At 39.0% G+C, this 15,775-nt stretch overlaps 1 protein-coding gene across 1 annotated transcript; it reads right to left on the bottom strand.

Moving 5' to 3' along the window:
* Nucleotides 1-683: 683 nt before the first annotated feature.
* On the bottom strand, nucleotides 684-14,285 carry LOC139971607 (betaine--homocysteine S-methyltransferase 1-like). The gene is made up of 9 exons (XM_071978231.1): nucleotides 14,123-14,285; nucleotides 11,017-11,158; nucleotides 9,360-9,484; nucleotides 7,878-8,069; nucleotides 7,548-7,695; nucleotides 5,297-5,485; nucleotides 4,692-4,822; nucleotides 3,413-3,507; nucleotides 684-2,254 (listed from the first exon to the last, which is right to left on the bottom strand). The coding sequence occupies exons 1-9, from the start codon at nucleotides 14,126-14,128 to the stop codon at nucleotides 2,176-2,178; spliced, it is 1,107 nt and encodes a 368-aa protein (XP_071834332.1). The 5' UTR covers nucleotides 14,129-14,285; the 3' UTR covers nucleotides 684-2,175.
* Nucleotides 14,286-15,775: the final 1,490 nt, after the last annotated feature.

Genomic DNA, 15,775 nt, shown 5'->3' with positions numbered 1-15,775 from the left:
CACGAACAAAATGTGACAAATGTCAATAAGTAGATGAGAGCGCAATAAAAAGTCAATAATCTAGAATAAGTAAAAAGTGGTAAAGAGCTGAAAAAGGCGCCAGCAGTCCATTTGAGTCCGTCAGGGGGGGCATCCGCCCCCTGACCATATGGACGCTCCGCCACTGCGCGGCGGGGGTGCAGGCCCTAATTCGCCATTACTAATGTAAAAGAGAGTTTTGACATAATTGGACCTCCATGCTTTTTATACATCTACATGAGACATGTCGTTGTTTACATTAGCATCCCGCGGTATACTGCGATGTAATAACCGATGCTTGCTTATATGATATTGACATGTACACGTTGAACGCGCTTCGCGCGCGAAAATTTTGGGTTATTTTTTCAGGCAAGTCGGACAGTTTTGAGGCTTTTCATCCTGGAACGCCATTTTCATGCTCACTGATATGATGTGATATCTGCTGTTTGCGTAACAAATTCGAACAGGCGCGTAGCGAGGAATTTGCCAAGGGAGGGGCGAAGCCTGTAGGCAAATTATCTAAGCGTAGCACCACCATAGGTTGGCGCGAAGCTTACAAGCAAATTTTGGCCGAAAATGTCTCCCAGATCGCTGGAAATGACACTTCCCAGGCCTTGTAAGTTGCCTCTAAGCACTTTCTATTTTGAAATTACTTTGCGATATCATTTAAAAAAATGCTGAATGGGGGGGGGGGCGGGCGGTCGCCCCCATCCCAAAATGCGTCATGTTCCCCGACGACACGGTCGAGTTCGAGACCAGCCACAGTTGGTTTCATAGCACAATTCTACACACGCGTTATGATAGACCATATACAGTATATATATATATAGATCATTAGTGAGAGAGGAAAATGGAAACGTAAAAAAATGGAGTTGTCGGTGTAAGGGGTAGGGTGAGTCACACTTTTACGAAATCATTGATCCGTCACTGGCTACCCTTCAGCGCTGTAATGATGTCACTGTTCTTCTTTCTCTTCCCGGTGTCTTCGCGTTTTGCTTTTACTCCTTCTTTTTCTCCTTATTCTCTCTTTCTTCTTTTTCTTTTCCCTTCCTTCCTCTCCTCCTCCTCTTTTTTCCCCTCTTTTTTCCTTTTTTCTTCTCTTTTTTTCTCTTCTCTTTTTCTTACCCGGGGGAGGCGCGCCCCCAACGCCCCCCCTGGATACGCACCTGGTGTTGTCAACACAAACAGAAAAGAAAAAAAAACAAGAAAAAACAAGAGCTGGGAATTTATTAGCAGTGATATTACCCTGTAATGACTTCCTGAAAATGTTATTTGGTTTTAATCACGAAGTTTTATATGCATAATAATACAAACAGGTTTGTATTTTTATCAAATTGTAGAGTGTAGATTACGAATTAGATGATTCATAAATATACAAAGTTTGATATACAACTTTTAGTTAAGTGTGGTGTGTTTCGTATAGTGTCGTCATAGTTCAAACTTTTGTTTTACTATTTTGGCATGTTTTCAGTTATCATCATATATTTTTTGTTATCCTCTGAATGGTGAAGAGAACGAACCAAAATATTGATAGCAAAACCAAGAGGAATTTTTAGAAAATCCGTGATTGAAACAGGATGGATAATCAACGAGAGCTGACAGACAGGTTGGAGTGGGGTGTATTCTGCTAAACTTTTACTCCTTTAATTCAAAATATAAACGTTGTAGTGCTATCAGGGGGTGGGGGAGGGGCATGTATGTCAGTTCAACAAAAAGTTGTATGTAAGCTCTCCCGACCCTGGAAACTTACGAATTTAGTGTGTAAATTAATGGAACAATGAAGCAAGTATTACGACACATAACAACCAGAATATCATCACACAGGTACAGTGGCGTGCTTCAAGTATAAACAAAACGGATTTATCCATGTTTGCATACAAAAACATATCGTACTTTTCTTTGCAAACAAACAAAATCATAAATATGTTGGCGGTTTGTAAACTATATTGAGAGACGGTAACAGATAGGAATGGAGGGTGGATGGGTGTCTAGGGGAGGTGGGGGGGGGGGGGTGAGTTGCATAGCAATTGAATTCCACACTTTCTATTTATTAAACTTAAGGATTCATCAAAAAGAACAATGTCTTAGTTATTGCATGAATCTATTGTTCGCACGGTTATACGCTCATAACTTGTCGGTTAAACGATGACAACTCCATTAGTTGACATCTGCCATATGTTTGAATTCTCTACGACCAGAGGCTGGGACCAGGGTATCCCAGTAGTCTCGATAAGATCTGTAAACATAAAAATAAAATACAAAAAAGTATAGTATGACTTTTATTCAGAATATAATACGGAGCTATAGGAGGATACACCATTACCCATGATGCATTTTTCAAGCCCGTCTCCTACACCACCCCCTCCCCCCCCTCCACGTGGGCCTTTCAAGTGGATCCCTTCTGAATATTCAAAACCTAGGAGAGGCTTTGTTACATTGTAAGTCATATTAAACGCCCGACTTCTAAATACATATATATTTGAAATTGATGAATTTGATTGACTACATAAAAGGAAGCCAGTAACTTTCATAAAGGCCTATATACTACACAATGGAAGAATTTAAATGCAATACGTGTGGTACTCTTTTATACTTTTCAGCTTTTACAGACAACGTCATGGTACGTGAAAACACGAGTACGTTAGCTTAGAGTTCATGCAACGTCTCGCAGAATGAAGTCACATCAGTTACGCACGATTCATGCGTTTTTAGCGTGTAAGCTGAATAAAGTCTATGAGTTTATATATACGTAAAGAAATATTTATATTTTTGATATGTTTCAGGAGTGGCTTCGTGGTCGGTTGAGTGGACGGTGATGGTGGTTGGGATGGATGTGCAGAAGGCCAGGACCCCACCTCCATCGTACGTGGGGGGGGGAGGTGTTGGGTTCAGTAGGCTTTCACTTTTCAGACTTACACGAAGAATCAAGAATTTAGAGTATTTATTCAAACAAGCTTTTGCTTAGACCTTATTCTAGACCTATTTTATCGTCTAAATTTGCCTCAGAATCTTCAATGTGACGTCAAAACTTCTATTTTCTTTTGTCTGGGATAGGGATAGAACATATGAAGCTTCCTATATGGAGGGGGGGGGGGGGGAGGTCGGCTTCAAATATCATAGGGCGGCACCTCCTCCTTCTTAAATTTCTTAATTCGCCTCTGCTCCTTCCATAAAGGTTGTTCATGAACACCTTTGAAATTTCGTGCACGCGACTGGTTTTAACACACGATTATATTAGAACCGACCGGCAACGCTTATATTTCAGTATACAATGTTATACCACAACCACTCGTACCTGAAATGAATACACTGACTCCATTTAAAAATTACAAGGAACGAAATTGGTAAGTGATTTTTTTGCTTTCTTTAAAAAGGCAAGAAACTTTGTACTAACCTCTCATGTTGACTTGGTAAAATACTTTTTCGTAAAGATTTGTAACCGCCGCTTTTGTCGTGACCAGGTGGCCGTTTTCCTCTTTCTGTGGCGAGCTGAAGTGGATTATTAAATAATAATTTCATTACAGTTCAAAACATATATTGATTCTATATGTAGTTACATGGATATGATATGTTTGTTTTTTTCGTGATCGATTCTAGTATAAAAATCACAAATGTCTTTCATTTGAAACTGTAAGGATTGACATAACATCAAGAAAAAATAATAACTGCCACGGGCATTTGGATTTGACCAAGAATTTGGAAATGGCAGTTTTCTATTGTCTTATTCCCTCCTCCAGATCCAAGACAAAAGTCAAAGAACTCTTTCATCAAATTAGGAGAGTATGTCTTCACGCTTGGTGAACTTGTCTTTGTGATGGGGGTGGGGGGGGGGGAGGGGTAGAATCATAACATGCCAACTATAATAATAATAATTTTACAACTGGGGTGGATTCGTTAGGAGGGGTGCCGAACCGCAAGATCGAAAATTTTAAGCAGCATAAACACGAGCTGGTAGTCAATTCTTTGTACCATAAATATGCTATACCGGGTACTTAGTAATATGCTAAGGTGCTTAATCGAACGCCAATGGGCCGTATTCAGACAATTTTTCAAATTTAGTTTATAGTATTTCCAGCTTTATTATGGGTTGTACAAGGAGTTAGAAACAAGATTTCGGTTAATTGTAAGTTCGAATTTTCGTCAAATCATGTAAAAACAATGTAAGCCTAAAATTAGAATATTAGAAATAGCCTAATATTATTGACTCAGAAATCAAAATTATCCTGTCAAGAGTGCGATCAACTTAAATTATTGTAAGAAATGCTGCATAGATAACATTTTCCAACTGTCACTGACAACCGATTTATTGAACTATTGAAGATTGAAGAGAATTATTGGGGGGGGGGTGAGACACCCACCCCCTGTAGCTACGTCCCTGAGTAATTTATCAAAGTCACTAACCCCATGGGAGCTTCTTCGTCCTCTCGCTCTCAATTTTGGGACGTTTTCAGTGTAACTACCCCAGACATTCTACAATAGCATCCTACTGTAAAACATTCTATCGGGATGAAGAATCTTACCAACTGAAGCATATACTTTGTCAAGATTTTTTTAAACAGTCAAGGATGGCACCTACCGATTCTTTATTTAACTATAATAATAACTTTGTTAACATTAATTAACAATAATTTACACTAAAGTTAACATTAATTAATAATAATCGCGATACGTACCTCTTCCGCGATGGCTCTAATGTGGTAGGGTTCAAAACCGCAGCATCCGCCGATATATCGGACACCGATGTTGTAAGCTTCTCTGGCAAATCGTGCAACGTCCACGCGGGTAAGCAAACGAGGTTCCATTGCTGTTTGATAAATTTGATTAAAATATGCATTTATATCATTAAGTTCGTAAAGATTAATATTATCGCAGAGTAGGAACGGCTTACAAAGAGGAAAATTAAGAACTGTGTAAAGAAATTAATTCCCATGAAACCGACCCTCTCCACCGAGCGATCTAAAGTTCTTTTCAATAGGTTGTGCCTGCTACTATACAACACCCAATATTCGTGGCAAAAAGATAGCCAGTACGAAGGGCGGAAATGGTTATTTGATGACCTTTGACATTATTTATACCGTTAACGATGAATACAGTTACTAGTGAATCTGATTAATACTATATATAGTCCTTACTGGAAAGATACACACTCGTGCGCTGACGGTGTAGTCTAAATTTGGGGACCCGCATAGATAAGATACAAAAAAGGGGGCGGTGGGGGGGGGGGGAGGGGCTCAGTCTAGTCCATCTGGCCCAATGGTAGATCCGGCCCTGCACTCACCGAATGGGAATTCTGGCAGTGCTGTGTATCCCCTAGTATCGTTCCGTATTTCATTGGTATGCCATCCAACTGGTTGAGCCATTAGATAGCAGGAGAGGCCTGCCTTGTCTAGTGCTGTCTTCATCATCTTCATAGCATCCAGACATATAAAAGGATCATAGTGACAATTAATTCCAACAACATCAGCACCTTCAAGAGAAAATATATAGAGAACGAAATTAAGTTTAAAAGAGAACAGTAATGTAATATATTAGCAATAATTAGCCTATGAAGGCAGTTATTTTTACATCGCTAAGCAGCCACATACTCTCGTGGAAGAAACCGAATGGTTAAAAACAGCTACTTGACGTCTCTTTGACATCCATTCACTGCTCAGGCGCGTAGCGAGGAATTTGCCAAAGGAGGGGCGAAGCCTGTGGGCAAACTATCTAAGCGTAGCGCCAGCATAGGTTGGCGTGAAGCGTACAAGAAAATTTTGACCGAAAATGACTCCCAGATCGCTGGAAATGGCACTTCTCAGGCCTTGTAAGTTACATCTATAAGCATTTTCTATTTTGAAATCATTAGCGATACCATAAAAAATATAAAAAAATATGCTAATGGGGGGGGGGGCGGTCGCCCCTTCGCCCCCTGGCTACGCGCCTGTCACTGCTTTAGCTGTATTTCTTATTGTTTATAAAACTAAGAAGACCATATCAGACGGGAAAACCGTGGATTTCTCCTGGATGATAAAAACAACCTTGCTTTGGCCGGCCTACGACCCACTACCTCCAATATGCTCGATTACATCCCTTCTCATGGCGAAATCATTTCTCTTTTATTTGATGGTGAACCCGCATGTTCACTATAAATTAGTATTTATAGTATGTACATTGAATGTTAAGTGAATGACAAAGAAGAATTAACAGTTACTATATACAATTATATGATATAATGAATTATACAATATTTGTAACAGTATCATGCAATATCTTTTCACATACGATATAAACTTTAATAACACATTAATCCATGAAAAATTAATTTTGTTTTGATATTCCCACCGACATCGTACTTGATCCCTCTTGCGTCTAGTAAGATGTCCCAGAACTGCAAAAATATATCGTTTTAGAGCTGAACTTTATGTTGTCCAGTTACAGATTAATTTTCTTTTGCAATGAATTTGTTGAATTATTTCTCAATATTTGTATTTGAACATTTTCTAATAGTGAGACCCAAGTATATTCCACTCGACCGCCCTCATCATCTCCACACAGCACGTGTACGGGGACGGAAAGAGGGTAAATTTTCTACTTGGGATCGATTTTATAACTAAAACTTATATCTTATATTTAAGGTATTCCTTTTGATTCTTTTCTATAAATTCGAATAAAATAAAACGCAAATGAACTCAACGAAGAAAGATAGCATAGCCTGAAAGACAATCGTGTTACAGCTGATAATGTTAATACATGTAGAAACAACAAAAACTAATGGAACTCTTTAGAGCTACCTAATTCAGTAGATGTTACCAGAACAGCATCAACTTTTATGCTAGAGAAAAGACTTAGCTAGTTTGTCATTATTGCATATGTTTACTGTCACAGACACTCTTAAAAAATGTAGATACTGTTATTGCCAAATATTGCTGGGTATGGAATAAAGCGATACCGTGCATGTTATATTTTGATTCATGTTTATATATTTTAAAAAGTTAATTAAGTTTTCTCACTCTTATAAGTGAGATAATGTGCAGGGGCTGGTGAGAAAAATCTACTGGATAGTAACAATAATGGGACTTAATCTGAACATATGGATTATAGAAGTTTGTCAATATTTAATATATATTTTAATATACAAGACATGAGTTATTTGAGAAACCTTTACTTTTCAAATCCAGAATAATACTAGAGATGTGAATTTAGTTTAGATAAAAAGTATATGTTTCTCAGTTAGTCGCTATTTTTTAATAACAGTCTGTCTGTCTGTACGGTAATTCCCCCGTTCTTACGTGTCATATGTGACATTTGTCCACTTGAAGTTAGACTATATGTTGTATAGGCTATATCTTTGTAAAAAGTACAATAAGATATACTTTGTATTAAAGAAACTTTACTTTACTTTGAATTTAAAAAATGTCCAACAAAGACTACTTCCATGATTACATTTTTGTTGATATTTGACCTTTGACGTTATTGATGAATGTGTTATCATCTTCCAGAGTACGTTAGGTGATAGCTTGGCACTTGAACAGACGACTTATACTACTTACCTGCTTTAGCCATTCTGATTGCACAATCCCCAGGTGAGACCCCACTACGGTCCCCTGCTGGCCCTATGTTCATCGTGCAAGCCACCGGTAAACCAAAACCTTTCATTACCTCTATAGCCCACTCCGCTTCTTCAATGTAAGCAAAGAACTGAAAAAATCAGATATTTATACACATTTTGAGAGGGATATTGGCTGGGACTGACAAGAGGCAAGTGAGAGTCTCCAACGGATAAGTCTATGTTAAGCATGCAAAACAAATGCCTGAAGTTCACTTGAAAGAAATGATAAGCAGAAAAAGCAAAAGATTGCATATGTTACAAAAGAACTTACTTCAGCGAGCAGAAAGTCAACTTTTTTCTCCTTAAAGACATTCACCTGCTTCTGGAATTCATTTACTACTACTTCTTTACCCTTGCCCTCTACATAAGCTGGAACTGGAGACATACTCCCAGCTACAATGGCATCGCCTTCACTGGCCACACCCTTTGCTAGATCACACGCTGCTGTGTTGAGACTGGTACACTAAGAAATCATAAAAAAATCACAAAAAAATAATAAATAAATCATAATTTTTTAGTAAATGATGTATTTTTTAGTAAATGTAAATATACAAAAGTACAAACATTCACGTCCACCTGTCACAAGTTTGGAAACTCCCTTTCCGTTGAATAAATGATTGTTGTAACAAATTACACTTCGCAATCTGTTGTACTCGTAATAAAAACCTTACCAGTTGATGGTAATGACGTCTGTCCTAGACTCCTATATGCTAATTATGACAGAAAACACTTAATATTCTGAAAGTGTTGTCGGGTCTAATATTTGTTGATGTTTATCTTAAAAGAAACGATTTTTATTTTGTGCAAGATATTAACAATTCTTTGGTGATAAGATATAGATGAACTTCTGTGGGCGCAAGTATTTCCGTAATGTGCGAGGTTGTGAGTAGACTGAGGTGTATTACATACTGATGTAATAATGAATCATTAGTGTAACATTAATGTAACAATTAACCACAAAGTTTAATACTTACCGCTTATGTAACGAAACTCAACTACTAAGGTAAATTACTAAACAATAATGCAGTAAAAACAAATCGACCGTTCATGTAATATATGTTTTATCATTAAGGTGATTTTCATGACAATTTAGATATTACATTAATGGGTGATTATTACATTGGTCACTAGCACAAACAACCAGCTGCTTTAAAGCTGCATGATGAGTTTTAGTTGCAACTAGTGTCTTAATCTGACATGTAATATTTACGAATAATGAGACACTTCATTTAACATAACATATCTGTGTGTTATAATAAACAAACGGAAAACTGACAAAAAATTATAGACCAAAGAGAAATAAAAAGTTTGGCTAGATCCGCAATTTTTCTAAAGACCGTTACCCCCACCCACCTCCCCCTCAACACACACACACACACATGCACATGCAAAAACTCAACCTCCCCCATAGTGACCCCCTGCTTTTAACACTTCAGGTCAGGTTATGGTCAAAACTTTATTTGCTCTTTTGGTGTAGCATATCTGGATAGATTTTCTATCATTGGGGGGCTCCTTTTTAGAGAGTAGTATAGCTCAGTTTATTCAGAGAGGCGGTGCAGCTTTCCTTGACCGGACCGTATGATCAGAGGATATCAACAGATTGTAGTAAATCAACATTCTGTTGTATGTTATAAATGTGATTACTTTCTTTTAAATGAGTGCATGGTATCAACATCATGTACAGTTAACCAACATGTGCTGTATAATGAACATTTTATGGATTAGTTATGGTATTATACTTTATATTGCTTACGTTGATTTCTTGTGCTTCGTCGTTATTCTGTTGTAGACAGGATAATCTGTTGTCGGAGGCATAAAATGTGAAGGTCTGCATCACATCAGCCCCTGCTCTCAGAAATTCTCGATGAAGCTGTCTGACTAGAGGAGATATAATAGTTTGTAAATTACATTTAAATCTTTCAACTCGTCACTAAAGAAACATAATATGACTATTATAAATGAATGGTGCAAATCATACGCTTTCCATATAAAATCCTTTTGAATAGTTATTACATTTGCAATAAGATGGCAATCCATGGAGTTGCAGATCTCATCTCTCATCTCTATGACGGAATGGATCTGCATTGACCTTTGACCTCGAACCTTAACAACTACATTAAGTACTATATTTAAATGTGTCCCAGTATTCTCTATATATCTTGTTGCTTAATGATATTTTCCAACAAACTGACAAGCAGAAAATGGCTTAAAACAGTTTTTAGGTATTTGACCTTTGACCTATCACGTCATAAATCACACAGGCACGTGTTAACATGGTTAGGCACCTACCCACCAAGTTTGAACTTGATTAGACTGATGGTCTAGGAGAAGTTCCCGACACACTTTGTTACTTTGTTACCTTTGAACTCAACTGACCTTTGACCCCAACCCTAAACACCCAAATCTCTCTTATTATGATGTTTGTCTCACCATTCTCTACAAATCGTGTGGTTTAATGCCCTTTCCAACATGTTGGCATACAGAATATGGCTAAAATCCACATAAAGCGTTAGGCTTCCATTGTAATAAGACACATGGGCTCACGTTATGTTTAGTTAATTCATTCACGTTATGTATATTGAAGGTGAAATATAGCACTTCATTGGAAATATTAGTACTTACATTGCTGCCTACCTTACAAAGTGTTGGTGGACACACAGGGTGACACCATATCATGACGTGTACCTAGCCTTGAGTTTAAACTTAGAGCGTACGTGCCTGGACATGGAGATGAAGGGCTATCTTGATTTGACTTAATGACTCACAGGGTTAAAGGTCAAAGCCATGTATCAAACTGACAGCATGTCCGAAACCACCAACATATCTAAACAGGACAATTGAAAAGTTCATGCCTAATTAACGTCAAACTGACGTAGTCATTATAGGTCAAAAGTATCTCAAACCGTGCCAGATTTGTGCAAAAAGGGGATCTCGAACTTGCCTCAAGTCGTGAGCCTGATTGAATGCAAACTGGGAAGCGTATATGATATCATGCCTACGTGACATATGACGTAAAATTGTCTAACTTAGAGGTCAGGCTTTATATATGAACGAAAAGGGTTCCACTTTACTATTGCAAATGCCAAATGGTTGACACTGCCACCCCTCTTTAGAAACTATGATGTTGAATGCTTTTTCAAAGTGTGTCCCAAACGCCTGCTGGACCGTTAGGCTCATGAATTTCCAACTTGGAAGGATGATCTCCCTTGCTATGGGACGCGGTACCTTTGTGAGTGATTACATCATAGCGTCATTCGCAAGTCGCCAAAGTTTGTATGACCAAATACATGGGATCCGTAATTCCATGAGTTGTCTACTTGTTAATTTTGCAGGGTATAAGTAATCTAGGCATCAGCTGAAATAGTTTTCTCCTATGAGAACAATTTAGACATGAAAGACAGAAAACCTACCAGCATCAGGATATTGTACAACAGCCTCTGGTGTCCATGCTCCTGCTTCAACATAACCACGTCTTTCTAACGTCACCACAAAGCTACCATCCCCGACAACGACCCCGTCCTTCAACCGCTCCAGTAGTCCTTTCTTAGCACCCTATAGATGTACATAGAACGAAGAAAATGTCATTCTTTGTGCTCCAAGTTATCGGTGTAAATCAGAGTGATAGCTCCCTGATAGTAAGTAGGTGAACAATATAGAGACAAGGATACACTGAAATTAGGACCCGTAATCAGAGCTGGTCAGCTCACTGCTTTTGAACCATGCTTGGAATAACGTCATGGTTGAAAAACACCTGAGAAGCTCCTTTCAACAAAATTATTACTCCGTATAAATACAGGGTTACAGATGCAGTAAATATGACAATAGAAATTCTTCATGTAACTTAGGTTGCACAGCTTTTAGAATGAAAACTGCTTCTCGGCCATTTGGCCGCTAAGATCATGTAGAGTATCTGATATTTTTTTGTTTTTGGTTGTTTGCTTTCTTCGTGCCCATGTTCTTTCCTGGGTGACGTTCTCATAAAGTATCTGTGAATTGTTTTGCCTTTAAGATCACGAGAACACGTAGCATCTTATTCTCTTCCATGTAAAACCGTCATGGTCACACGGTTAGTCTCAATGTAAGGGGACTGGGGTTGAGAATGGGTCAAATTGGTTGGTGTTTGGGTCCATGCTCCATTTTGGATAAACCTTCTTTAAGAAAAGTGCTGCTTTTTTGTAAAGAAAATTTGAAATGGAACGGAGAGCATATTTCAACGCTAAGAATAGAAACAAACAAAAAAGAGACGAAACGAAGGAGCAGTGGCGTCGCCAAGGGGGGGGGGGGGTAGGGGGCACGTGCCCCCCCCCTGGAAAACCTAGTGCCCCCCGAGTGCCCCCCCCATCTGAGATTTGGGTAGGTAAAAAAATATAGCCTATATATATTTTGTTATATTCAACTCCCATCATCTGAGTTGGTTTTTCATAAGGACAAAGAAGCACAGTAATTCGTATTTTCTTCAAATGAGCTGCGAAAAATTGAAAAAGATTATCCTTGAACGTCGGGTATCGAAGTCGTAACCCGCGCCATCACAACAGGTGTCGATATTTACATTGAATGTGTCAGTGCTCACGCCATACCAGCGGATATACACGTCCGCTTCGCGAGCTACATGACTGTGAGAAGGGAGGGTACTGCAATATGTTGCCTTGGTCTGAGGTTGACAGGTTATGAGCTGACGAAATGTGAGAATGTGAGGGTCCGCAGGCACCATACTTGCCTATATTTGTGGACCCATATATTAACCCTGTTGTGTAGGGGGTGCAGAGGTCATTTGAGGTCAGATGCTTGTAGGAACAAATGGCGAATGTTCACACCTGCATACTGAGCCATACTCGATGTATGATCAAACTTTGGATTGCATGGTGAGATCCCTGATAGGAGCCAATAACGATGCTGGAACCTGTTACATTTTAATAGATAATGGGCGAAAACGAGAAGGACAAGAAAGGAGTCGGGGGTCATGCACACATTAATTCAACAAATGTAGGTTCTATTGATATAGGGTTAGGCATAATATCGACAGCATGTGGTTCATATCCTCTGCAAAATTCTGCGCCTTGTTAAAATCATTACCTCAAAAATAGCAATTTCTGGAGATATCTTCAGATCGAATTTAGCATCAAATGTGGCAGCATTTTGCATCTAGCCCATCCTCCGTATGCGAAAATTTTCCAAAGGGGGAGGGGGGCAGTGGCGGCGGAACCGGGGGGGGGGGTCTTGGGGGGAACAGCCCCCCAATGAAAAAGTTGAGGTGGCAAATGCATGATAAGCCCCCCCCCCCCCAATATTTACCAAGGCTCCGAAACGTGCATCTGCCCATTTTTCAATGCATACTTGTCGATCTGTCCGATGCACACGTATACTATATGGGTGTAATAATTTTAGTAAATGCTGGGGGGACCCTCGGCCCGTCCCCTGGCTATAGACCACATTGTCACCCCAACCGCGTCTTCACGCCCCGTGAAAAGTGGAAGCAGTGAGTGTGAGTACCGGTAAGCGCAACACAACTTTGTCTTAGGCCAATGACTTGCTTCATTTCAGCCAGTTCACCAACATCCCCTTACTACACTCCAAAACGTCTTTGCGAGTACACTACGAGTAATAGCTACTCTCTTAAAACACCATCGAATATACAAATTACAATGTTTTTACAGACTTTTACGTGCAATCTGAGAAATTGCAGGCTTGAGACCCATATTTTAGGGCTAGGTATTCGCAGCCTAAAACACTCGGGAAGTGCCGTTTCCGGCCATCTGGGGGTTTGAAAAACCCAAAATTTTATTGAACGCTCCGCGCCAACCGATGGTGGCGCTCCGCTTAGATAGTCTCTACACATTAGCCCCCCCCCCCAATAATTTTCCCGTTCCGCCGCGCCTGGAGGGGCACCCCCTCCCCTTAGACCCCCTCCCCCAGGACGCCGATCCGTATCCACTTAAGTGCCCCCATCAAATGCTGGTGCCCCCCCCCAGACTGAAAAGTCTGGTGACGCCACTGCGAAGGAGTGGTCACCAGCATTGCCCACAAATATGCTGAAAGATAGTTCTGTTAACCACCATATTCCCGTGAAGTTGACTGTTTAACTTCGAACATACGTTATAGTATTGTCGGGAGCTGTAACACATCCCTGATTAACAATACCGTATACGTTAATCGTTGGATTACTACGTACACCGGTGTATTTCACACTAAGTTAGTACAAGCTTCATATCACTACACAAGGTTAGTACTAGCTTCATATCACCGTGGTAGCGCCCTGCTCATGTTGTCGGAGTTACTCGATTTTGTTGTGGACTGTCTTGCTGCATGTATACAATTGGATTATATGTGCCAAAGTCTTCTATAAATCTTAGTTACATTTTACTGAACCAATGGAGCCAAAGTTTGAAGAACACAAAGAATCCCATTAGTTTTAAACTTTAATAAATGTATCATTACTTATTCAATTTGTAATATAGCATTGTTATTATTCTGCTGAGGTTAACCATGGAGTTGACAACTCCCTGGTTTGACACTTACCGACATAACTTGAAAGAACGTGAAGACAGGTAGTGGCAGTTAAACCAGCAAGTTGTGATAGCGATCCTGGCTATTTCAATGGGCATACATGTCTTGTCCGTAACTGATACAACAGACAGATGGAAGATAAGAATTCGTATCCCTTTGTTGATTTATCAAACAAAACCAACCAGGCGTGATTAGTGTATAGATTTCCATAGTTGAACACAAGATTATGTAACGTATGTCATTGACGATACAAAGTTCAGAGATTCTGTCATTTTACAGCGTATTCCCCACAAACATATTAGGAAAAGCTGACCAGAGTGAATGGCACTTTAGTTTCAAACTTTATATTCAACACCAACCGATTATTATAATTACTAGTTATTAGTAGAACTTTAACGGGTTATTTTATTAACCCGTTTACCAGTTGTTGCTGGAATGTGGGATGAACAACGATATAACATGACAGAGCTATTGACGGTAAAAACTGACAAGCTGTTAAACTCAAGGCAGAAATAATAACGAGCGACTTGTGAATGTGTCTCATGGTGAACAGATGGGGAAAACATTCATATTGACCTTGATAAATAACCATGCACAAGGAAAGAGATGCGATAGTTAATTTCAAGAAGGCATGTAAGGTTGGTTGTGTGGCGACTGTTATAGCACACTCTACAAAAACAAGAGGTTACAAAAACTTAACTAGAACTATGGTAAGATATTTTAATATGTAATAAAGGGTTTAGAGACCTAGTGTAAATTTCAGTAAAGGTTCGAGCCATAGGGAATCGATAATTTTAGCAATTTTTTTTAAGACGATTGAATAATTTGAATAGTTGGGATTACCATGCAGATATATATATATCTTGACAAATAATAATGCATAATGAAATAAATGCTATATTTAAATCATTAAGGCATAGAAGGTTAATTGTGTGGCCACACAGAGATTGTCCGTGTTGTTTTTACACAATAAACACACAATTACATGTAAGTAAGTAAGTAAACCTTTATTGCTCCATAAAATCGGAAATTTCGATACTCGCACAATATAAGAAATACAAAAATATATATAAAACTATATTCATATTACAATTAATAACTAAAGAAGGTAAGATCAAGTTAAACAATAAAAGACAAAGAGCCTACCCATCCAAGGACTAGGCAACCACCTAACGACTCAAATTGCTGTTGTAAAGTTTTATTGCACAAGGGATAAATGAATTGCTGTGCCGGTTAGTCTTAAGTTGAGGAAGTCTTAGTTTACCAATACCCCTATCAATAACCCTACCCCCCCCCCGTGTCATTGAACAATATGCAATGGCAATGCCGATATAATTTTTTTACTGCTCGAAATCCTGGAATGATGCATGCAAATCGAATAATGTAAATTACAAATTGGCACTAACACAGTAATACATGAAAGTGTCAGCGGACGTCGTCTAGCCCTTCATTAACAGTAAGTAACATTAAAGTATTTATTATGCATTTATATGTTGCCTGATAATCTGGCAATAGTTCAAACATAATGCTGGTACTGCCAGGTAATAATTTCATTTTCAAAATCTCAGCCAGTACTATGCAATGACCCGTGGGGACCGCGGGGGGAATTTCGAAGTGGGTGCTGAACATATTCTTGATCGGTCCAATGCACAATATACTAATAAT

Source organism: Apostichopus japonicus, chromosome 8, assembly GCF_037975245.1.
Source record: "Apostichopus japonicus isolate 1M-3 chromosome 8, ASM3797524v1, whole genome shotgun sequence".
Taxonomy (NCBI): Eukaryota; Metazoa; Echinodermata; class Holothuroidea; order Aspidochirotida; family Stichopodidae; genus Apostichopus; species Apostichopus japonicus.
The sequence above is the reverse complement of the archived record's forward strand: the minus strand, read 5'-3'. Positions and strand labels throughout refer to the sequence as shown.

Bases quoted from the DNA above. Each gene is read 5' to 3' on its own strand.
- LOC139971607 (XM_071978231.1), bottom strand. The intron at 7,696-7,877 runs GTAAGTTCTTTT...TGATTTTTTCAG, and splicing joins TTGACTTTCTGCTCGCTGAA to TTCTTTGCTTACATTGAAGA. The intron at 3,508-4,691 runs GTACGTATCGCG...AATCCACTTCAG, and splicing joins TTAGAGCCATCGCGGAAGAG to CTCGCCACAGAAAGAGGAAA.